The sequence below is a fragment of the Andrographis paniculata genome, unplaced genomic scaffold (genome assembly GCF_009805555.1).
Source record: "Andrographis paniculata isolate CXL003 unplaced genomic scaffold, ASM980555v1 Contig49END, whole genome shotgun sequence".
NCBI classification, from domain to species: domain Eukaryota; kingdom Viridiplantae; phylum Streptophyta; class Magnoliopsida; order Lamiales; family Acanthaceae; genus Andrographis; species Andrographis paniculata.
This window is the reverse complement of record NW_026137583.1, coordinates 3,662,356-3,687,036: the sequence shown is the minus strand read 5'-3', so window position 1 is coordinate 3,687,036 and position 24,681 is coordinate 3,662,356. Positions and strand designations below refer to the sequence as shown.

Genomic DNA, 24,681 nt, shown 5'->3' with positions numbered 1-24,681 from the left:
ATTTTTTTTACACCATTCGGTTTCGATTCCTGTATATCCGGTTCAGCATATTTGAAATTCCCGTTATGACCCTGCCTTTATCTCCTATTTTCCTTTGAGGATGAGTGGCTCTGTCAAGTATCTCAGGTGCATACAATTCTAATATATCTGATTTTGCGTAACTTACGGGCGATATGCCACAATTAACTAATAACATAAATCTGTTGAATGCAAAATTTTTTAATTATGAAAAAATATAATACAATGAAGAATTTCATTCAATTTACATAAACCACAAATGTATTTTATGCTATTTTCCCAACTAATTTTAAATAATACATAATTCGTAAGTGTGATTTATCTGTCTTGTAAAATATTAGGATTCATACTGATGTCTGCTGCCAACGGCGGATTTTCACGTAATAAAAAATAAATAAATAAATAAATAAAAAGAAGTACAAAGAATTACTGCAACCATCTATATCCGTTTCTATATCCGTTACTCACCCAACTTTAAATACAGCCTTTACTCACGACTACTTCATTCTCAACAGACCTTCATCATCATGCTCATCTCCACCGTTGATCTCCCAGAAATCCGACGGCTGCCGGCGGCCGTCCTCCTCCCTCTCCTTCTCCTCTCCCTCTACCTCCTCCGAAAGCTTCCCTCACTATTCTCTCCAAATTACTCTAACCCTAAAAACCTCCCACCGTCGCCGCCGAAGCTTCCATTGTTAGGCAACCTGCACCAGCTGGGCCCGAGCCCGCACAAAATCCTGCGATCCCTCGCCGGAAAACACGGCCCGTTGATGCTCCTCCATCTGGGCAATGTGCCACTCCTCGTCGTCTCCTCTGCCGCCGCCGCCGAGAAAGTGCTAAAAACCCACGACCGGATCTTCTCGAGCCGGCCGGAGATCGCCGTCGTGGCGGCGATCTACGGCGGAAAAGACGTAGCCTTTTCCCCCTACGGCGAGTATTGGCGGCAGGTAAAAAGCATCTGTGTTCATAAGCTGTTGAGCAGTAAAAAAGTGCAGTCTTTCAGGAACGTTCGGGAGGAGGAGGTTGCAATAATGGTGGACAGATTTAGGGCTTCCTGCGACGATCATCGACGGTCGCCGGCGGCGATCAATGTCGGGGAGGAGTTTGCAGCTCTTACTAATGATGTGATCTGTAGGGTTGCTTTGGGGAAGAAGTACAGTGATGGGGAAGAAAGTGGGAGGAAGTTTAAAGAGGTTTTGGAGAGTTTGGGGGTGCTTTTGGGGAGTTTTAATGTCGGGGAATTCATTCCATGGCTTGGTTGGATCAATTGGTTGAATGGGTGGAATGGGAGAGTTAGGAGAGTTGCAGAGGATCTTGATGAGTTCTTGGAGGCTGTGGTGATGGAGCATTGGGAGAATTCGAGGAATCGGGGGGAGGATGATAAGGATTTCGTCGATGTTTTGCTCGATATTGGGAGGAATGGGGAGGGTGGTTTTCATCTTGATGCAACTTCGACTAAGGCTGTGATCTTGGTGAGGATTATTGGGTACAATTTCTTGATACGATTTATTTCTTGTTGATACATGTTTATTGCAATGTTAGAAGGAATGAATTTCGAAATAACAAATATAAAGGATTACGCAAGAACACCGGAAAATATAGAAACAACGCATGATGTTGTGTGTAATAAAGATATGAGCTGATTGTTCATAATTACAGTATGTGCAATAAAAGTGAATATGTCATGCGGTAAAATTAACTATTGCATGCGTTGTGTGAAACTATATCATGTACATATATTGTGTGAAATTATATCATGTATTGTTAGTTCATATAATGTATTTGTATTATATTAATATAAATAATGTATTATCAATAGTAATATTGTGTGTTGTTCAGCATGCTGAATTTTAAATTGAGCACCGTAGTCACCGTCTAAATATAAATATATTTATTTCTTCTTGTGAAACATCCTATCATTCATAGATAGCATAGGTACCCTCTTAAAACTAGTTTCCTTTCATTTCATGTTACCTGTGAATTTGTAATAATAATTGCAGTTTAAGCTAGTCTGCTACAATCTTCGTTAAATACTTTTTCGCAACATTATCTGAATTATAAGTAGATAAAATGAAAATTTAAGACTAAGGGATTTTTTCAGCAGATTTCGCAAACCACAAAGAAATTTTTTTGTTATTTGGCCTCTACTATTTTCAAAATTCTCCACAACTTTGGAAACTCTAGTTAAAAAGAGCATAATTTGAAATTACTTACAAATTTTTCCGGGCTACATTTGTCGCGTGTTAACTCATTTCGACACTTGCATCAATGGTTACTTTAGTTGAATACGATCTTCTTTCGATCACGGTTTACATGCATTTTTGCAATGTCAAGTTTAGTCCAAGATTGACGAATGCTCTTGTCATCTTACAATGCCGCAGGACATGTTTGCTGCCGGGACTGATACAACATTCACGCTTATGGAATGGACATTGTCGAAGCTCTTGAAGCACGAGAATACAATGAAGAAACTAAAGAAGGAACTTAAAAACGTCGCAAGGCACAAAAGCAAGATAACCGAAGACGATTTAGACAAATGCAAATACTTAAAAGCCGTCGTCAAGGAGGTCTTACGCCTCCACCCGCCGCTTCCCTTGCTCGTTCCTCGCAAGACAACCCGAGACGTCAAGATATTAAACTACGATGTTTTAGCCGGGACACGGGTTGTTGTCAACGCGTGGGCTCTCGGAAGAGATCCGTCGTTGTGGGAAGATCCCGAGGATTTTATCCCGGAAAGGTTTATGAATAATTTGGTAGATTTCAAAGCGCGGTTTCAGTTTATCCCGTTTGGCGGAGGTCGAAGAGGGTGTCCCGGCAGCGCATTTGCCCTTGGACTTGCCGAACTTGCGCTAGCGAACCTCGTGCTCAACTTCGAGTTTGAACTACCCGATGGATCGAGAGGCGAAGATTTGGATATGTCGGAGGGCGAAGGGATCACTATTCATAGGAAGTATCCGCTCTCGGTTATTCCTCGTTGCGACTCTACGTTGAGTTTTGTCGAATAATAGGTCGATGTCGAGGGGCCGTGGCTCGAGTTTAGCGAGTAAAATTAGGTATAGAGTATTTTCTATATGATTTTAAGTTTTGCTGTGAGATATAGAGAATTGTAAAATTGTTGTAAATGTCGATGTTTTATGTGTTTTTGTTGAATTTATTATAATAGTATATATTATGGTATATCGATGTATATTTTGTCGTGAATGTTTAGAAAAAAAACTCGTAAATTTGTACTAAAATTGCAAGTTATTTTCTACTGTAATTTTAGCTCAATTTTCTAGTAGTATACTGAGATTATTTTAGTGTATATTGAAAATATCAAATTATATATTGTGATTGTACTTAAAAAAATTCAATATGATATTAGAAACATATAGAAAATTTTGATATTAAAAAAATTATACCAAAAATTTTAATAGTTTCTTATTATATATAATTTTAAAATTATATTCCCTATGTCCCACTTAATTTGTCCATTTTTTCTATTTTCATCTGTTTCACATAATTTGTTTTTTTCCTTTGTTTGTGCGTATTTTAAAATTAATAATTTATAATTTTTTTATTTTAAGTAAACTATTTAGTCATCTTAATCTATAATTTTTTTATTTTAAGTAAACTATTTAGTCATCTTAATCTATAATTATTTTTATTAAATCATAATTATTTTGCATAATATATTTTTTAATTACTTATTAATTATATAATTCCTAAAATTCTGTGCTCCAGTGCCTCAGCTAATGTGGACAAATTAGCTATAGGACGGAGGGAGTATAAGTTATAATAAAAAACTGAGGTTGTGTTTTTTTTGTGAGTTCTTACTATTCAAATTTTTTTTTCCCTCAAAAAATATTATATCAAACAATTATTTTTCTTTTTTATATTATATTATAAATTTGTTTTACATTCAAAATATCACATCAACTTTTTATGTGTATCATATCAAACAACTATTCAAATTCAACTTACTGTTCAAAAATCCAAACCCAAAAACTAAAATCAACAAACAAACACACCCTAAGGATGGGTTGGGGGAGGAAGGCTGCCTCCCTTGCCCCACATAGTTACGCCCGATACAGTATTAAATTTATAATTTATCATTGTGTTGAATAGCACATAATATGCTAACAATCATATTAATATTGACAATACATTATTAATATTAATATAATACAAATATAACACATAAATTAATAATACATACGAAATGTAATTTTAACACATGACATATATTTTTATACAATATACATTGTAATTCTAAACAAACAAGTATATATTATGTATAATAAAAAAATATGATATTTCTATATTTTACCTATGCTGCCGTGCTGCATCAGCACCGTAACCTTCCCCTTGATTACATGTAGGTCGAATCAACACAGGATTTGATCCGATCAACATTCAAACCAACTAAAATTGAAAGGTATAAATTTTATCAATTTTATGATTCTTAGGAAATCCAATCAAGTTTAAATTTTGAAAATTCTTAATCTATGAAAGGTATAATTTTTTGGATCCGAACTCGCATCGGTAGTTTCTCTATTTAAGAGCTCTTTTCTACTTTGCAGCAAAGTGACATTATTAAATTTAAAAAGAAAATAAAAAAGTGATTAGAGTTGCTGCGAGAGAAATTCAACAAAATTTTCTTATTTTTTTCTTTTGTATTTATTTATAACAATTTTATTTATTTTTTATTTTTTATATATTTTTATTATATAAAATTATTTTCTATAAAAATAATATATGTTGATATATTTTTATTTAAATTTATTTTTAAAATTAAATTATGTTAGAAATAAAAATAAATTTATATATATATATAATATTTTGTTGAAGTGGAAGTGAAAGATGATAGTGTGGAAGTAAAGAGAAATTTTTAGTCTGTTTCTTTGATGCGGATAGGCAAGAACCAAGCTCGTCACTCGGTCCAGACCGGCTCACCTTCCACAAATTCGAACCGGGGTTGAACCGAAACGGTTCGGAGTCGCCCAATAACATCGAGTAAACCGGTCGAGGAACCAAAGCCTCCCTCCAATGGCGTCGCCTTCTCCGAAGCAGTTACCAAACCAAAATCTGAAATCTGCAGCAACAGCAGCAGAGCAGTTTTCACGCAGTTGCAGTTCAACCATATGCCACCTTCCTTCCATCGCAAACTATACTTCATGAAAACTCTCAGAAAGACCTGTCCCGTCTTCCCCACGCCCCATCGTCTCCCCACCAACAGTCTCTCTTCTCCATCCCTAATTCCCCACCCCAACGCCGAAATCACATGCCTCCACACTCACAATTCTTCGCCAAATCGTCCATCGTTTGCCTATTTATCGTCGAAGAATGGATTCCGCTCCGCCGAATTACCCAAATTCATTTCCCCAATGGCGCAGAAATTCAGCCAGAGAAGACGATTCTCATCCCCCACGTCATCGGGTCCTTTCGTTTCAGATCCAATCGCTGTTGTCTCCACCGTCAATTCCCCGAGCTCCGCCCCCATCGACGCTGGCTCTTCGATGCGAAAGCCGATCAGTCTCTGGCCGGGAATGTACCATTCGCCGGTGACCAACGCGCTGTGGGAAGCCAGATCGAGCATTTTTGAGAAGCCTCCGAGTGCTCCTGAGAGCGCTCCTGTACAGAACGAATTGATCGTGAAAACTCCGTCGAGGAGCAGGACAAGCGTGCTGTATAAGTTCTCTAGTGATTACAGTCTGAGAGAGCAGTACAGAAATCCATGGAATGAGATCAGGCTCGGGAAGCTGCTGGAGGATCTCGATGCTTTGGCAGGAACTATATCCTTTAAGGTAATCTCATTTTCTGGATTGAATTTTCGACATGTATATTCATTTCAAGTGTTTATCTAGACACAATTACATGATTCTGTTCGCCATGGAAGCTTTTAGCAATGATTTGTTGGAGATTGTTTCTGCTATAACTAAATGCTAATGTTCATTAGTTGAATTTGTGTTTATGGTTTTGGTTATAGTTTGGATTCGAAATGAAAATTAGGTATTGATACGATGTTCTTAGCCTCGAAACACAATCGAATTCAAACTAAGCTTGGTTTCGAAAGTTTGCAGAGGTTGAATTAGAGTATGAACATTAACAGCATCATCCAAGAGGCTAGAATGAATTAGATATGACCGATTGATCGATCAAATTGGTTACAAACGGTCGATTAATGTTTGCTATTGTTTTCGATTTCTGGATCGACCAGCATTGTTGCAATGAAGATAGCTCGACAAGGCCATTGATATTGGTTACAGCTTCAGTGGACAAGATGGTCCTAAGAAAACCAATTCAGGTCGATGCTGACCTCACGATCGAAGGAGCTGTCACTTGGGTCGGCCGGTCGTCCATGGAGATTCTACTCGAAGTGACTCAGTCATCTGAAGGTATCTCAGCATCATAATCGTGTAAAACCCCGAAAACCAACGATTTTCTAGGTTATAATCGTGTTGTTCGTTCTGTGGTTTATCTGTCGATCTAGACAACCCAAAATTGGCTGCGCCCTCTAATTTTAGCTTCTTCAATGCAACGCAGCTTCAATTGCACGTAATTGCTTTTTAGGAGTTCTTGAATCATTCGATAACTGAAAGAAGTAGAGTTACTTGTAGAAGTGTTTACGAATATAAATTTATCGAGGATAAGAGAAATCGAGAAGCTGCTTTTGTTTCAAATTGTTGGTAGTTTGAGCTATAAATTTTGTGAGTTATCTTGATATAGTTTATTGCGCAATTGTCGACATTATACCCTTTTTCTTGCAGAACTCGACTCCTCAGATGCAGTCGCTCTGACAGCAAACTTCACGTTCGTTGCTCGCGATTCCAAGACCGGAAAATCTGCTGTAATAAACCAGATCTCTCCCGAAACAGAGAAGGAAAAGTTCCTCTGGGAACAAGCCGAGGAACGAAACAACCTGAGGAGGAAGAAGAGAGGAGAGCAAAAGAAAGAAGTCAGCGATGAGGAAATGAAGAGGCTCGATGAATTGCTGTCCGAGAGCCGAGTGTTCTGCGACATGCCGGCATTAGCAGATCGGGACAGCATTCTCATAAAGGATACTTGCCTTCAGAACTCTTTAATTTGTCAGCCGCAGCAAAGGAACATCCATGGAAGAATCTTTGGAGGATTCTTGATGCGACGAGCCTTTGAGTTAGCCTACTCGACTGCTTACGCCTTTGCCGGGAGTCAGCCTGTTTTCGTTGAAGTTGATCACGTCGATTTCCTTAAACCCGTAAGCCCAATCCCCTCAAATTCATTTCCTTTAATCCTAACTCATTTTCGTTGCTCGTCTCATCTTGTTACCCACCGACGCCTTTGTGCTGAGGATACAGGTCGATGTCGGGAACTTCCTACGCTTCAATTCTTGCGTGTTGTATACAGAACTCGAGAATCCGGAGAGTCCTATGATCAACGTGGAAGTTGTCGCTCATGTTATGAAGCCGGAGCTTCGATCCAGTCAGGCAAGCCCGTCGTTTTTCTTTTCTTATATTTAAACCTCTCAGCATTAGACTTGCTTGATAATGTTCGATTATATGACCTTTCGCTTCATTTTGCTTCAAACATGAAGGTATCGAACAAATTCTACTTCACGTTCACCGTGCACCCCGATGCTCGGAAAAATGGGCATAGGATACGGAATGTTGTTCCTGCGACTGAAGAGGAAGCCCTGCGCGTCATCGAGCGCATGGAAGCCGAGAAATCATGGAATAACTGAATTGACTTCGAGATTTCTTCCGCCTTCGGAGGTTCCACGAGGTAACATTTAACATAAGCGAGTTTCCGCATCATTTGCGCCGTCGTCGTTGCAGCTAATAATCATATATGTAGAACTAGCCACTGGTGTTGCCTATTTTTCGACAGAATGCAGCACGATTCAAGTTAGACAAAAGCTTCGACACTCCATTCGACTATTTAACAGCTCTAAACAGAAAACAGAAATGACACTCGCGAATCAATACCAATAAAACAATAATCATATCTAACTTGGTCGATTAGGACATATATATTACATTATTACATACAAGATTTAACCCAAATGTACGAATATCTACTAAAGTAAAGTCACATATGGAGGGATATGTTTTTGATGTTTTTTTTTACACAAACTGATAACATACCTTATTCAGTTCATCGTCAGACAAAATCCAAGGCGGCGGCAACAACGATTTCCGGATAATAATCCAGAGGCTGATCAACCCGAGAACGGACTTTCGTCGTCGGACGAACTCCACTGCTGCCTCTCGCCAAATCCGAGAAAAACCGGAGCAAGATTCGGGTTTGGCGGGAAATGAATCTGCCTGCCCGAGTTCACCATGGTTCGCTCGTTGATCCTGCCAACGTCCTTGCACACTCGGTCGAGCACCGTCAGGAAATCTCGAACAACCATGAACAGCCGCAATGGATGAGCTTCTTCCTTAGCCGAGTCGCTATGGAAATACTCGGTTAGCTCCTTCACTGTCGAGACGGCGATACTCTCTTGCGCTTGAACGCGGGCAATCTCCGCCTCCGCCTGCTTCAAGAACTCGTTCATGTGGTCGGAGAACTTCCCGCCACCATCTTTTTCGCTCAGTTTTAGGACTTCGTTAACTTTGGTGATGCCGGCGGCTAATTTTGCGACGTCATTGCTGAGCACGTCTGCATCCATGGCTGCGGCTTTCTTGACGTTGGTGAGTTCGCCGCTCAATCCGGAGACCACTTGAAGACCGATCTTTCGGAACTGGACTTCGTCCTGGAGAGAAGATTGCTCGGGTTTTTCGTCGGACAGCCGGAATCCTTCGGCGCGGATTATTTCCTGGACCACGAAATGGAGAAGAGTTGTTTTCCCATCTGCGCCCTTGACGTCAACCAGCTTGAGAAGTGTGTCGAGCTTGAAGGCTTGCGCGTCGCCGCGGTTGGTGCCAACGTTCATACGGTTCCCCGTCTTGAGCACGGCTTCTAGAAGCTTCAAAAACATTCGGCTGCCCTTCAGTTCCCTACACGCCGACTGCGGCCGAGCAATGTTAAAGCACAACTCTAATTACGCGATCTATTTATCTCCCGAAAGTAACATCGGCGAAATAGTATATATATATACCTCTAGCGTGTCGAACGACCTCTTGAGGTGCTCGACTTCCGACTCAAAATTGGCTATGTAAAGCATTGCGTCGACCCTTTTGAAGGCAAAAGGTATATCGAGCACGGACTTGAGAAATGCCTCGGCCGTCCCAATTTTGAACGGCGACTCGTCTTCTTTTAGCTTCCTCTCCTCCTCTTTTGTCGGCGCCATTCTTAACAAATTCTCGAGGAGCTCCGTCCCGACAATGTCCGCATTGCCTATTTTATCAACCACAACAAAAAGTTAAACAAGAATGCTTGGCGAAGCAATGCTCGTCTCAAGAGAAATACATCCAAACCTTCTAAAAGTGCTTCGCAAACTTCGTCAACAGTCACATTTAGAGCCCTCAATAGTATAGCAATGTTTTGGGACTTCTTTGGATCAAGCACGAGGTTGTCTTGGTTCGTCGTTGTCGGCATTGCTGGGATCGTGTGTTGCCGGCCAAAGTCGCGCCCGGCGGCAGCAGCAGCAGCAGCTGCCGATGAATTCGCCATGAACAGAGTTTCGATCATTTCCTCATTCACCCTGGAAATGGATTTGAAGAAGGACAGTGACAGCAGCAATCATCAGTCAAAGATACTTTGATTGAAAATCAAATGGTGGAATTTTAAAGATTCTGCAACTCAACAGCAATTAATGATCTTTATTGAATTGAAAAGGATATGCAGAATAATTCGACCTGATTAAAGTAAAAAAAAAAAAAAAAAAAAGGTAAGAATGGAGATTCTTACTGAAAAGAACTTGATTTTAACTGATCCCACACCATGGCTCTGTCCGAAGAAGCTCGAACTTTATCCCAATGGAGGGGCTTCAGCTTTGGCTTAATTATTAGTTCTTCGGATTTTGAACCTGAATTGACCAAATTGCCCTTCTCGCCATTAACGGGAGCTTTCAGGGACGGGGATATTAGCTCTGGAGGTCCAGGAGCTGGAGCTCTGTCCCAGGACCTGGCCGGAGGGGGAGGTGGCGGCGGCGGAGCTGCGGTGCCGCTTGAGAAGTCGGAAGGGCGGGGGGAGCAGTCGCGAGTGGCGCAGTCGTCGGTGGAGGATGGGGAAAATGGCGAAAATGCCCTTGGCTCCCGGGCCGGCGGTGGGGGGATGAACCGGGGGATCGGCGCCGGAAATGTTATGGAGCTATCGGGGGACTTTGAGAGGAGGCTTTGGGGGCTGCCGGAGTTGGGGACGACGGAGGGGCTGTTGTCGGGGGAGAGGGAGTAGGTGGGGGAATTTAAGGAGGTTAGGCGGATATGGCCGCCGCCGCCGGCGGAGGAGACGGCAGTTTTGGGGGGTGATTTGGTGCGGTAAGGGCTGGTGTTGTTTCCGGTGGAGGCGCGTGGGGAGAAGAACTCTTCGTCGTCTTCTTTGTCGTCATTTTGGGAGGGAGTCACGTGACGAAGCACGTGACTTTGATGGGACTGCTGGCGCGGCAATGGCGGAAGGGGCTGGAGCTCCGGCGAGCCGAGGCGGCGGTATGGGGTGGCGGCGGGGGAGGTTTTGGGGGGTCGGGGGCGGCGGCCGCGGTGGCCGCGTCGCGAGAGCTGACTAGGGTTCCCAGGTAGAGGAATTCGGAGGAGGTGGAAGTGGAGGAGGTGTGGCGGGGGAAGAGCGGCGGCGGGGGTTTTTTGGAGGAGTCGACGGCGGCGGCGGTGTCGGAGGGGGCGGCGTCGGGGGGGAAGAGGCGGAGGCTGTCGGTTTTGAGGGGGTGGTGGCGGTGGCGGTGGCGGCGGTGGCGGAGGAGGAGGAGGAGGACGGAAGCGAATACGAGGGTGGAGAAGATGGAGACGGAGACGATGAGGGAAATGAGTTTCACCGGCGCGTGGGATGCGCGTGAGGAGGAGGAAGGAATAACGAGTGAGGATATGTTGGCCGGAAAAGTGGGGAACGCAGTGGAGGAGGCGGAGGAGGAGGAGGGGGTGGAGGATTCCGGCGGCGGCGGGGAGGGGAAGGAAGGGAAGAAGGGGTTTTGGGGGGTGGTGTCGGGTGGGGGTAGGGTGGAGGAGAAAGGGTATTTGGGGCGGGGTTGGGGGGTGGGGGAGGGGTAGGGTGGGTCGGAGATGGTGGCGGTGGGGGAAAGCGGCGGCTCCGCCGGGAAGAGGGGTTGGTGGAGGAGCCTCCGGCCGGCGGCGGCGGCGGCAGTGGTGAGGAAGACGACGGCGAGGAATAGGGAATGCCGCTGCATTTTTATGAACTGAAAGCTCGCCGGAAAAAATGGAGTTGCAGGGAGGGCTTAAATGGCGGCGATGGTTGTCATATTTTCCGGCGGCGGGGGACGGCGGAGGGATTTGGAGAACAAGAAAGGACAGACAGAAACAAAAGAAAAAATTAAAAGGTTCCGCTTTATTGGATAAAAAGGACAAATAGTTGTATGTATGTATGTGTACTGGACCCTGTAATTTTATTTATTTAATTTTAATTTTAATTTTAATTTTTAATTGAATTCAAATAAAGGTCGTAATTCGTATGGTATGAAAAAGGAATTAATAATGGTTAAAATCTTGACTAGTTTCTCCTTTCTCGCCTTTTGTGAAAGGAAGGGGGCTACACATAAATAAAACTATATTCTTTTCTGATTTTTTTTAAATATTATTTTATTAATTTTTTAACATATGAAATTAATTTTATATATATATTTTTTTATATTAATTATTAATACAAATCTCATTGCACATTATATATAATATAATAATACAACACATGATGGCTTCTTTTACCTAGCAATTTTTACATGAAATGATTTATTTGTGTGTGATAAAAACATTGTATCAAAAATATAAAATATATTATTTTAAGTTGAATATTTAATTTTTTATTTTTTATAACAAGTATTTTAAAAAATTTCAGTTTTTTTATTTTTGTATAAAATATTTTATCCTCTCTCGATCCCTTATTTATCTATTTATTTGTTTTTTCAAGAAGTTTTAAAAATATTAGTATTATATTGGGATAAAGTAGAAATAAAAGTAAAAAGACTAAATTAACCTTATTAGTATTGTATGATATAAATATAATGACATTTCTGTAATATATTGTAAATTTAGAAAGTATTTGTAATGTAAAGTAAATAGTACAATTACTTTAAAAAAAAAATTAATACTTTGAATAAAAAAATAAATATATTATTAAGGGAAAATATTTTTTATTATTATTTATAACGAATAGGAAATTGAAAAATAGTATTGAAAAAAGAGATGGAATATATTTCATTTATCTCATAACTGCATAGAGATAACTAATAATAATATTTGTTTTTATTTTTAGTATTTTTTCAATATTAAATATATATAATAAATATAAATTAATTTATAAAAAATTTAACATTTTATTGTTTTTTTTTCAATAAATATAAATGTTTTTATTAATATTTAAAAATAAAATTATTTTTTATAAAATTAATTTATGTTAACATAAATCAATAAATATAGTATTATTATATAGTATTTTTATTTATTTATATTATATATTCTAGATATTTTATTATATATTGTATTGAAATATAATATTTAAAAAATTTTAAAAATATGGTCAATGGTGTGTTTATTTGGGTGATTTGCTTCTATTTTTATTATTCATAAAAAAAATTAAAAAATAAATTTTAATTTTTATATTATATATAAAATTAATTTTATTTATACTATATAAAACAATTATTTAAATTTAAAATTTTATTATTCAAATCAAAATTCAAAATTAAATAACCCAAAAAAACACACTGTAGATGTGATTATTAAGGTAATTAGTATCAGCACCCTAACCACTTACTTTAAATATAAAAGACAAAGAAAAAAGTTAAGTAAAAATAGTAAGAACAGGTAATTAATTCTCTTATTTATGATTTAATATCAGCAAAATTAGTGAGTTGGTAAATTGATGATATTATTTGATATAAACAATGTATACTTAAATTATACTCCCTTCGTTCAATTTCTATTGTCCTAAAGTATATTTACACGTTTTGCATGTGATTGTCTTTTTGTTATAAATTGACAAATTTGTCCAGTATAAATTAAAAGTAATAAATGAATGAAAGATAAAAATGTAAATTTTCTGTTTAAAAAAAAGAAAAAGAAATAGGACAATAGTTATTGAACGTCACAAATAGGATAATAGGACATTAGTTTATGGATGAAAGCAGTAGAAAATATATAGCGAATTATGTATAAAAATACATATGAATACAACGTGAAACATTATTGAATGTTATAATTCTAACAATATATTATATCTTATAAACACGAGTTTGTACGGATCTGCCACTTGAAAAGTCTATCATGCCCCTCATTTCGAAAATGACAATTTAGTCCTTAATCTATCTTTGTACTGGCTTGAAAAGACTAGATTGTACGGATCTGCCACTTGAAAAGTCTATCCAACCCCTCATTTCGAAAATGACAATTTAGCCCTTAATCTACCTTTGTACTAGCTTGATAAGATGTTTTGGAACCGTCGCCAGCAACCACCATCAACCGCCCAAGATGAAACGTTTTGAAACATCGTCTGGTCGGTTACATCAACCGCCTCGCCAAATGCCTCAACCAGTTCCAGAACTCAAATAGCCCAACCGACCAATCCAGAGACCAATCGCTACACCAAAAGACTTCTTGGCCGCACCAACCAAGCGACCTGTCTATCCGCCTGCGGACCAGCTGACTTGCCTATCCGACCGCAAACTAGCCGACCTACTTTATCCGACCGCAGACCATCAGACCTGTCTGTCCGACCTGCTGACCATCAGACCTGTCTGTCCGACCGAGGACCGAACGACCATACCAACTGACCGAGGACCTTCCGACCTGCCACTCCGACCGCTAACCAACCGACCTGATCATCAGACCGAGGACCAACCGACCAGACCAACCGACCGAGGATCTTCCGACCTGCCTATCTGATTGCTAACCAACGCACCTAACCATCCGACCGAGGACCAACCGACCTGAACGCAATTTTTTTTTCCTTTTCCACTCGACTTCGTGTCTATCTTCCTTTAAGATCCTGCTATCCTTATTATTATTATTATTATTATTATTATTATTATTATTATTATTATTATTATTATTATTATTATTATTTTTTGTGCGTAACAATTATCAAAGTTAAAATATCCTTGCTATTTTTGACATTTCAAAACTCATAAAGAGATGCAGGGTCACCCTTCTTATCTCAAACATTTCATCTATATTCTCCTCTATTTTATTTTTTATTGTTGTTGATGCAATTTTTCAACAATAAAAAATAAAATATGAAAATAAAGTGTTGATGTATTTTTTCAACAGACAAAAAGTAAAATTCAAAGATATGGAAAATATCTTTAAATTTGATTAATTAGCGCCTGAGATTAGGAATCTCTAATTCCTCCTTTATTGACACGTGCCTTGCACCGTCTCGCCAAACGCTTCCACCAGTTCCCAAACTCAACTTGCCCGACCGACCATTCCAGAGACCAATTGCTAGACCAGCCGACCTACTTTATCCGACCTGCTGACCATCAGACCTGTCTGTCCGACCTGCTGACCATTAAACCTGCAGACTTCCCGACCTAAGGACTTCCCGACCTGACCACTTTTCGTCTTGACGACCTCCCGACCTGAGGACTTCCCGACCTAAGGACTTCCCGACCTGACCACTTTTCGTCTTGACGACCTCCCGACCTGAGGACTTCCCGACCTAAGGACTTCCCGACCTGACCACTTTCCGTCTTGAGGACCTCCCGACCTAAGGACTTCCCGACCTGACCACTTTTCGTCTTAACGACCTCCCGACCTGAGGACTTCCCGACCTGACCACTTTCCGTCTTGAGGAACTCCCGACCTGAGGACTTCCCGACCTGACCACTTTCCATCTTGAGGACCTCCCGACCTGAGGACTTTCCAACCTGACCAACCGACCTGAGCGCAAATTTTTCTACTTTTCTGCCCGACTTCGGGTCCTACCTTCGTTCAAGACCCTGCTACCATTATTTTTATTATTATTATTATTTTTGTACGTAACACCTTAAATTTGATTTTTTAGCGTCTGAGATTAGGAATCTCTAAACACTGTACGGTACATAAAAGGAAATTGATTGGAAAATTAAAATGCTGAAAATTTAAAGTGGTGATCCCCAAATCTGACTTTGCTTTGTTGAAGTTGATTGAAGATGCTTGAAAATAAAAAATCTAAATCCTTAAATATTACTTGAATAGACGTTTTGGAACCGTCGCCAGCAACCGCCGTCAACCACCCAAGACGAAACGCTTTTAAACGTCGTCTGGTCGGTTAGATCAACTGCCCACTAATTCCTCCTTTATTGACACGTGTCTTGCACCGTCTCGCCAAACGTTTCCACCAGTTCCAGAACTCAACTGGCCCGACCGACCATTCAAGAGACCAATTGCTAGACCAGCCGACCTACTTTATCCGACCGCAGACCATCAGACTTGTTTGTCCGACCTGCTGACCATCGCACCTGTCTATCCGACCTGCTGACCATCAAACCTGTCTGTCCGACCTGCTGACCATCCGACCTGTCTGTCCGACCTGCTGACCATCAGACCTGCAGACTTTCCGACCTATGGACCATCCGACCTGCTAACCAACCGACCTGACTACCCGACCGCAGACCTTCCGACTTGTCTGTCCGACCTGCTGACCATCAGACCTGTCTGTCCGACCTACTGACCATCAGACCTACAAACTTTCCGACCCGCTAACCAACCGACCTGACTAACCGACTTGAGGACTTTCCTTCCTGATGACTTTCCATCTTGAGGACCTCCCGACCTGACCAACCGACCTGAGCGCAAATTTTTCTACTTTTCTACCCGACTTCGGGTCCTACCTTCGTTCAAGACACTGCTACCATTATTATTATTATTATTATTTTTGTACGTAACAAGACCTTATGTATTAGTTGATTTGGGTATTAAAACTTGTATGTTGTTATACACGAGATTGTATGGATTTGTCACTTGAAAAGTCTATCATGCCCCTCATTTCGAAAATGACAATTTAGCTCTTACCCTACCTTTGTACTGGCTTGAAAAGACGTTTGGAACCGTCGCTAGCAACCGCCGTCAACCGCCCAAGACGAAACATTTTGAAACGTCGTCTGGTCGGTTACATCAACCGCCTCGCCAAACGCCTCCACCAGTTCCAGAACTCAAATAGCCCAACCGACCAATCCAGAGACCAATCGCTAGACCAAAAGACTCCTTGGCCGCACCCACCAAGCAACCTGTCTATCCACCTGCGGACCAGATGACTTGCCTATCCGACCGCAGACCAGCCGACCTACTTTATCCGACCGCAGACCATCAGACCTGTCTGTCCGATCTGGTGACCATCAGACCTGTCTGTCCGACCGCTAACCATCCGACCGAGGACCAACCGACCAGACCAACCGACCAAGGACCTTCCGACCTGCCCATCCATTCGCTAACCAACCGACCTGATCATCCGGCCGAGGACCAACCGACCAGACCAACCGACTGAGGACCTTCCGACCTGCCTATCCGACCGCTAACCAACCGACCAGACCAACCGACCAAACCAAACGACCTGACCCACCGACCTGAGCGCAAATAATTCGATTACATTTTTGTTTTATAGTTTATATTTCAAATAAATAATGTTTCACTACATTACATTATAGAATAGTCGCGCGGTATACCGCGCAAGAGCGTGTTCTAGTATATATATATACATATATGTTCGTGACAAATTAAATCATAACACTAAAGTGGATGTTTATTTTTCTTTTGCTTTTTCTTTTTTAATCCGATCGTTAAATTTACTGGATTAATAATTATTGTAAGGGTAAATTGTTTTTTAGTTCCGTAATTTGACCCCCTTATCATTTTAGTCTCGTAAGTGGAGCATGTCGCAAACTAGTCCCATAAGTGAAAACTTTTCGCTGTTTTAGTCTTCCGGCGTCGGAGATGCCCGCGTGGCTCGCCGGAGGTGACGTGTCCGCCAAGTGTCGCTGACATGGCGGACACGTGGATTTTTTTATTATTTTTTTGTTTTGTTTTTTTAATTTTTTTTTTAAAAACTTATTTTTAATTTATTTTAAATTTTATTTATATTTTTTTATTTGGTACAATTTAAAAAAATTAAAAATAAATATAAATAAATAAATAAATCTACGTGTCCGCCAGGTGTCGCTGACCTGGCGGACACGTCACCTCCGGCGAGCCACGCGGGCGTCTCCGGCGCCGGAGGACTAAAACAGCGAAAATTTTTCTCTTATAGGACTAGTTTGCAACATGCTCCACTTACAAGACTAAAACGATAAAGGCGTCAGTTACGGAACTAAAAAAACAGTTTACCCTTATTGTAAAGATAAAGTACAAAATTCAATATTTAATTACTTCCTCGGTCGCATATTTTATGTTTATATTATTATTTTAGTTCGTCTTTTTTTAAAATATATATATATTATATTTTAAATTTTATAATTTATTAATTTATTAATTTTAATTAAATTAATTAATTGTTTTAGTTTTAATTTATAATTATTTGTATTGTCTTATAATTATTTTTACTGATATATTTTTTAATTATTTATTAATTATATCATTCCTAAAACCTCTAGTATCTATAATACACAAGAAAAAAAATACTACTCCCTTAGTCTCATAAGAATGGTACAATTTTTCATTTTTATCGTCTAAAAAAAAGATATAATTTTCTAATTTAGTAATTTACTATCTAGCTAGCATAATTAATACTCTTACAACTTTCAATATATTATTACAAATGTCATTATTTTTTTATCGCACAATCTAATAAGGACATTTTTTACTTTTCTAATATAAACCAATATAATACTAATATTAAAAAAATTACGTAAAAACAAATAATATTATTACATTAATTATCTTATTATTGCACATCATTATATTTGTTTGCTTTTACAAAATACTCCCTCCTAAAACCTCTACATATCGACGAACAAAATATTATATTCGAATTATTCTTCAAATAAATTTTAAAAAATAAAAATAACAAATCGAGAATTGATCGTTGGATTGAAGATTGTGTCTACATATGACACTTCGAAAATAGCAAATTTGTTTCATTGTATTGTGATGGAGACCATTGCTTTAGTTGGAATCTTTATGGCTTCTTAAAATGGTCCCAATACTCTCTTGCTATAAAATAAGAATTTTACTACTATTAATACATTTGTAATTTGTTAAGTTAAAAATGATTTTCAAAAGAAAACCATATAAATTTTGTTTCACTGCAAAAAAATATCAATTTATCTCGAAAATCTGTCTCGGTAGGAAGTTTCGAGAAATTCTGTGTCACATAACTTTTTTTTATAGATAAATTAGTGTTTCAACCATGGTTTGAAATATTATTGTGACATTTTCTCTCAACCATAATCTCAAAAAGCTATTTTGTGACAATGTATTGTTGCAAATTTGTCTCGAATCATCGCCAAGAGAAGAAATTGTTTCGAAATAAGTTACAAAAAAATATTTAAATTGATTTGAAATAGAATGTTGGTTTAATTTTTTGTTTAAATAATATTTTAATATAATATGTTATCATAAAATATTATTTTTGAGAAGCTTGCGAGTTGAATAATAGTATTAATATTTTTATTTGATATAAAAATATCTATAATTTCTTTATTTTAGATATTTATATCGCGTGTAGTTTTTATATGAAATTGTTACTATATATATATATATACTCGTTTGTAATATTTTGAAAAATAGACATTAGACTTGATACTTTTGAATAAAATTAAGAAATTATATAAATAAGAATTCAAAATAGAACAAATCTATTACACCAAAACACTTTCAAAATTTTAAAAAGATATTTAAAATGTGTTTTAATTGATGGGTTTTTTTAAAAATTATTTTAATGGTGTAGTAAATAGAATTAGTATGATTGTAGTAGATAATTTTAAATATTGCAAATGTTTTGTATTTCTACTGATCAATAAGGTGAAATACTATCTACATTTAGGGTGTTTTTGTGGTTTGGATTTTGAGTTGATATTTGAATAGTTAAAATTTTGAATTTGAATAGTTTTATGATGTGATATAAATAGGTGTTGATGTGATGTTTTGAATGTAAAATTGATTTTTAGTATAATATAAAAAATAAAAAATAAATGTTTAATTATTTTTGAGGAAAAAAAATTAGATGAACAGTGTATTTAAAATCCAGCCGCTCAACCAAACACACCCGGGTATTTTGTAAAATTGTACGAAAAATGAACATATAACGGTGATAAATATGGCGGGAGTAATAGCTCCTAAATATTTGATATACATGAATTTGACAAATGTTGCCATTCTACAATTAGTTTTGGGTTGAAAGTTCGGATTTCTTTTTAATAATTTAAATTCGAAATTTATAAAAACATGTGTACCTTAAAAAGTAATTATTTGATAATTATAATTGTTATAGTTTAATCAAATATACAGAGTATGTATATATTTTTTTAGAGAATCAAAGTTTTTATAATACAAATAAATATATATATATATAGATAATATAAATTTATAATCAAATAATACTATTATTAATTTTAAAAATATAAATTTAAAATACATTTATATTACTACTATTATAATTAAATTCAAACTCATTTTAAAATTTAAATCAAATCCAACCGGGTCACATCCCGGTGGCTTATTCAATTTTTTCCGAACCGGAAACACACCCTTAATCTCTATGTGCTTATACACTACCTATCAAATAATATTATTACTTCATCGTTTTATATTTCCTCTGTTCCATTGAAATTAAACTATTTGATTAGAAACACGGTATTCAAGGTAAGAGTGTTTAATTAGTTAATAATAATTAGTTATGATATATTTTTTTATAAAATTAATAATATTTATACCTTTAAAGTTAATATATATGATTAAAAAAAATATATATATGTTTAAATATTTAAAAATTATATAGCAATTAAAAATATATGTAATATGGATATCATTTTGTATAGAATAAAATTTTCTATAATACAAGTAAATAAAAAAATATTTTTGTTTATTTATAATTAACATAATTCAATTTTATAAAAGATGTGTAGTTTTAAATATAAATAAAAATATTTTTTTTTTGAGGAGAGAGATAAAAATAGAAGGGTTTTGAGTGAGTCCTACGACATTTATAATATTATATGTTAAGTAGTTAATTAAGTTGATTTATATTGGTTAAATATATTTTGATTTAATAATTTTTACCAAAAATAAATATGTGTCAATTGTTACGAGACATACAAAAATGGAAATAGTGTCAATTGTGATGGGACAGAGGGAATATTATTTAGAAAATTTGACATGTTCATCGATAACATCTTAAGTATATATATATCAAATCAATAGTTCATCTGTACGACGTATTATGTCACATTTTTCATTTTCATCATTCCTACATATTATGTCACTTTATTTAATTTGGAAAAATGTTTTACATTTTAATTATATTTTAAATTTTATAATTTATAATTTTTTAAATTTTTATTAGATTAATTAATTATTTTAATTTTAATCAATGATAATAATTGTTATATTATAATTAATTTTATTAATACATTCTTAATTTCTTACAAATTATACTATTTTTAAATTCTCGTATCTACCGTAACTATGACACCATACCTGAAATGGAGAGAGTATTATTCATTCTATATAACTTTTATAAAAATATATTATTATTTTTATAAAATACTCTTTATGTCTCAGCTAATTTGTTCATCTTAAACTAAGACATGGAGTTTTAAGTATTATATAATTAATAAGTAATTAATACATATTTTATTTTAAATAATTATGATATAATAAAGATAATTATATATTTTAATTAAAATAAAAATATTGTAATTTATAAAAATTTAAAAGATATAATTATATTTTTAAAAAAATAAGTAAAACAAACTTAAATAAAAATAATGCACAAATTATATGAGGTGAAAAAAATATTATGTTAAAATATTATTTAAAATAAAGATTTTAAATTAATATTTTTCTTTTAAATCAATATGAAATCATAACCTAGCAATCAAATTTTATTCTCTCTCCGTTTCATAACAAAGTATCTATTTTTTTCATTATAGTCCGTCTCATAACAAAATATCTATTTCATCTTTTAGTAACTGTATTGTCAACCTAATATTACAAATACCCTTACAACTTATAATATATTACACAAATGTCATTATCTTTATATCACACATACTAATAAGATTATTTTAGTTATTTTTACTTTATTTCTATTATATCTTAATATAATACTAATATTTTTAAAACTACGTGTACAAAACAAATGAATACTTATTTTTGGGGCCAACGACTAATATATTTTGTGTAAAGAGCCGCAACATACAGTAAGAAAATGATTATTATAGTATAAATGTAAAAAGTAATAATACTTATATTAGTCCTGGATCTTTGATACTGGTAAATCTAAACCATAGATCGTGCGGAATCCACCCTTAAAATCGTCATGGTGTCCAAATCCTGGGTTCTCTAAAACAGCCTCCTTAGTAGTGGGAACAGTAGCGTCAGATAGAATAGGGATAATCATTATGCAGATGAAAAATATAATACGAGTAATTTAAAAAAAAAAAAAAAAAAACAAAAAAGGAAAATCTCTGACATGTAGGAAAATATTGGCCTTTGGGATTTTCAATCAACCTGGTAAATATTATTTTATATTTTTATATAAGAATAAAATTTTATATAATATAAATAAATAAAAAATTTATTTATTTATTTATAATTAAGTTAAAACTAATTTTATTAAAAATAAAAAAATTTAAATATAGATAAAAATATTTATTTATTGAAAAAAAAAAGATAAAAGTAAAAGAATTTTGAGTGGTCCTACGCATAATAAATTTAATTAAATTGATTTATATTTATTAAATATATTTATGATGAATAAATTTATTAAAAATAAAAATGATCATCTTTAATGAGACGAATAAAAAAGAAAAATAGATCATATGTCGTGGGACTGAGGGATTATAAAATACCATCCCTTTCGTATATTTTGTCTATATTAATACAGATATAAGAATTTGAGTAAATTATAATTAATAATTAAATAAATAAATAATTAATATATATAATTTAAAATAAAATTAAAGTATATAATTATAGTTCTAAAAAAGAAAGTACAAATTATGACATATCAAAATAAAAAAATATGAACAAATTAGGTGGGACGAGAAGAATATATTTTACATTTAATTTAATAAATATTACTTCTTCTGTCATTCAAATCTATTCTCACTTTTTTTTTTAGGTTGTGAATGAAAAATATTCTCATTTCCTTTTTAATAAAAAAATTATTTTACTTTTGTACTCTTTTTTACTATAAAAGAAAAAATTAACAATTATTACTCATTTTTATTAAAATTAATATCCGATCAAATGAGCACACGTTTACATAAATGAGGGAGTACTATATCCGTCTACTCCAAAGTATATATATTTTTATTTAAGTTATTTAATTCTAAAGTAATTATTTTAAAAATATTTTTTTACAAATACTTATATTTTATCATTATATCGCTATTTTACATAGAGGAATTATAATAATAATAATAATAATAATAATAATAAGAAGGAGAAGAAGAATAAGAAGAAGAAGAATATTATTTTAATACTATTTTTTTTAATAAAAAAAGACATGAATAAATATAAATCGAAATAGAAAAATATAAATACTAAATTTAATTCTACCATAATGATGCACAGTGTTTTAGATAAAACCATAATATTTTTAAATATTATATTTAATAATATAAAAATAAATATTTTAAAAGTTTTGATAATCATTCATTAGTATACTTTAATTTTAAATTATTATTTTTAATAAAAAATTATAATAAAATAGTTTATACTTCCTGATCCAATCTAAAGTATCTGGTTTGTTTTTTTCTCAAACAATTTGACTCAACTTTAAATAAATAGGTCGGATCTGGTCAGGTCTCGAGTTTATACGAATCTATTTGATATTTCTATAAAATTTTTGATATATTTCCAATTTATATTAACAATGAATTAGATGTTTAATTTATAAAAATAAATAAAATAGAACAATTATGTCATTTATAATATAAAAAATTTAAATTCTTCAACTTATATGAAAAACAAACATGATGTGAGAAATATAAATCCCACGTAATTTACCAACCAAACGTAGAATAAGATTTCAAATCATAAATATAATAAATCATATTACATATAAATCCTAACGTGAAATCTCAATCCCACATAAAAAATTCATGAACCAAACAACCCTAAATTTTGATATGTAAAATTTTATGAAAATAATAATAATACTCTTTCGGAAATAATTATACCATTATTTTTTATTATCTGTTAAATTTATGTATAATTTATTTATAATAAATAATTTTATCTATTCAAAATATTATTATTTTTATTTCAACAGATAATAATCAATTTATCACTATTTTTTTTTATTTACATCATTATTTTATCATTAAGTTTTAATAAAAAAATTTAATATCGTCATTTTACTTTTTATATACTCTCTCCGTCCCGGTGCAAGATTATCGTTTATTTTTTGCACGTAGATTTTTTAATATTAGTATTATAATGAGTTTAGTGAAAAAGATGAAAATATACCTATTTAGTATTGTATAATATAAAAGTAATGACATTTGTGTAATATAGTGTAAGTTGGAAGAATATTTATTATATTAGGCAGGTAGTACAATTACTAAATTAGGAAATGATAACCTTGTTTTGAGACGTACGAAAATGGAAAATGACAACCTTTCAATGAGACGGAGAAACTATCATATTTTTATACTACATCCGCATGCTTCTAAAAGTTATATTTTATATCATTGTATTTAATATTAATTTTTTTTATATTTGAATAATTTTTTGTATAAATATTATTAATAAAACACTAATAGAGTATTTTTATAATTTAAAATAAATGTAACTTTTATAATCGAAAGAAAATAGTATTAAAATATCATTATTTTTAATCTTCGTACTTTGACATTATAACATAATTAATTTGAACCAAAAAAAATAATATTGTTTTATTAAAAAAAATATAAATTAAATAATAATAAAAAAATATTTTAAAATAATAAACAAACCCACAATATATATTTCCTCGCTATTCTCCCCAACATTTTAAATGACATCACCTAATAATGCAGCCTGCTATTGTCCGCACATTCATATATTTTGTGGATAAAAATTTGGCAGAAATAAATATTATGTCCTGGAAATGTCTAATTATTTATCTGCACAATTTATACAAAAGTCTTTTTTTTTTTTCTTTATATATATATATATATATTTGGAAATTCGGAATTGAACTAAATAACCTGCAAATTAAGTTCGACAAAACAAATCTTATGATCACAAGTCTATTCTCACACTATTAAATCATCTTTTACGGAACCATGATATGCTATTTTTGTTTAATACTTCATCCGTCTCATATCTATTTATCCATTTAAATTTTGCATGGAGTTTTAGAAATATTAATATTATAGTATTAGAATGTAGCATAAATAAAGATAAAACGACTAAAGTACTCTTATCAGTACTGTATGATATAAATGAAATGACATTT

General features: G+C 34.6%; 3 protein-coding genes across 3 annotated transcripts in view; 2 read left to right on the top strand and 1 right to left on the bottom strand.

Moving 5' to 3' along the window:
* The first annotated feature begins 74 nt into the window (after nucleotides 1-74).
* Nucleotides 75-3,212, top strand: LOC127252980 (cytochrome P450 736A117-like). Its single transcript, XM_051277376.1, has 3 exons — nucleotides 75-126; nucleotides 503-1,490; nucleotides 2,400-3,212. The coding sequence occupies exons 1-3, from the start codon at nucleotides 101-103 to the stop codon at nucleotides 3,021-3,023; spliced, it is 1,638 nt and encodes a 545-aa protein (XP_051133333.1). The 5' UTR covers nucleotides 75-100; the 3' UTR covers nucleotides 3,024-3,212.
* A 1,805-nt stretch (nucleotides 3,213-5,017) lies between these two features.
* Nucleotides 5,018-8,108, top strand: LOC127252893 (acyl-coenzyme A thioesterase 2, chloroplastic-like). The gene is made up of 5 exons (XM_051277267.1): nucleotides 5,018-5,804; nucleotides 6,218-6,395; nucleotides 6,768-7,234; nucleotides 7,335-7,463; nucleotides 7,571-8,108. Exons 1-5 carry the CDS (start codon nucleotides 5,142-5,144, stop codon nucleotides 7,715-7,717), a joined length of 1,584 nt encoding a protein of 527 aa, XP_051133224.1. The 5' UTR covers nucleotides 5,018-5,141; the 3' UTR covers nucleotides 7,718-8,108.
* Nucleotides 7,942-24,681, bottom strand: part of LOC127252952 (formin-like protein 15) — a 28,012-nt gene continuing 11,272 nt past the window's right edge. Inside the window, exons 4-7 of the mRNA XM_051277337.1 lie at nucleotides 9,829-11,483; nucleotides 9,396-9,622; nucleotides 9,077-9,315; nucleotides 7,942-8,986 (exon numbers count right to left, since the gene is read on the bottom strand). Coding sequence (XP_051133294.1) covers nucleotides 8,195-8,986; nucleotides 9,077-9,315; nucleotides 9,396-9,622; nucleotides 9,829-11,483 — 2,913 coding nt within the window. The 3' untranslated portion in view covers nucleotides 7,942-8,194. The remainder of the gene's footprint in view (nucleotides 8,987-9,076; nucleotides 9,316-9,395; nucleotides 9,623-9,828; nucleotides 11,484-24,681) is intronic.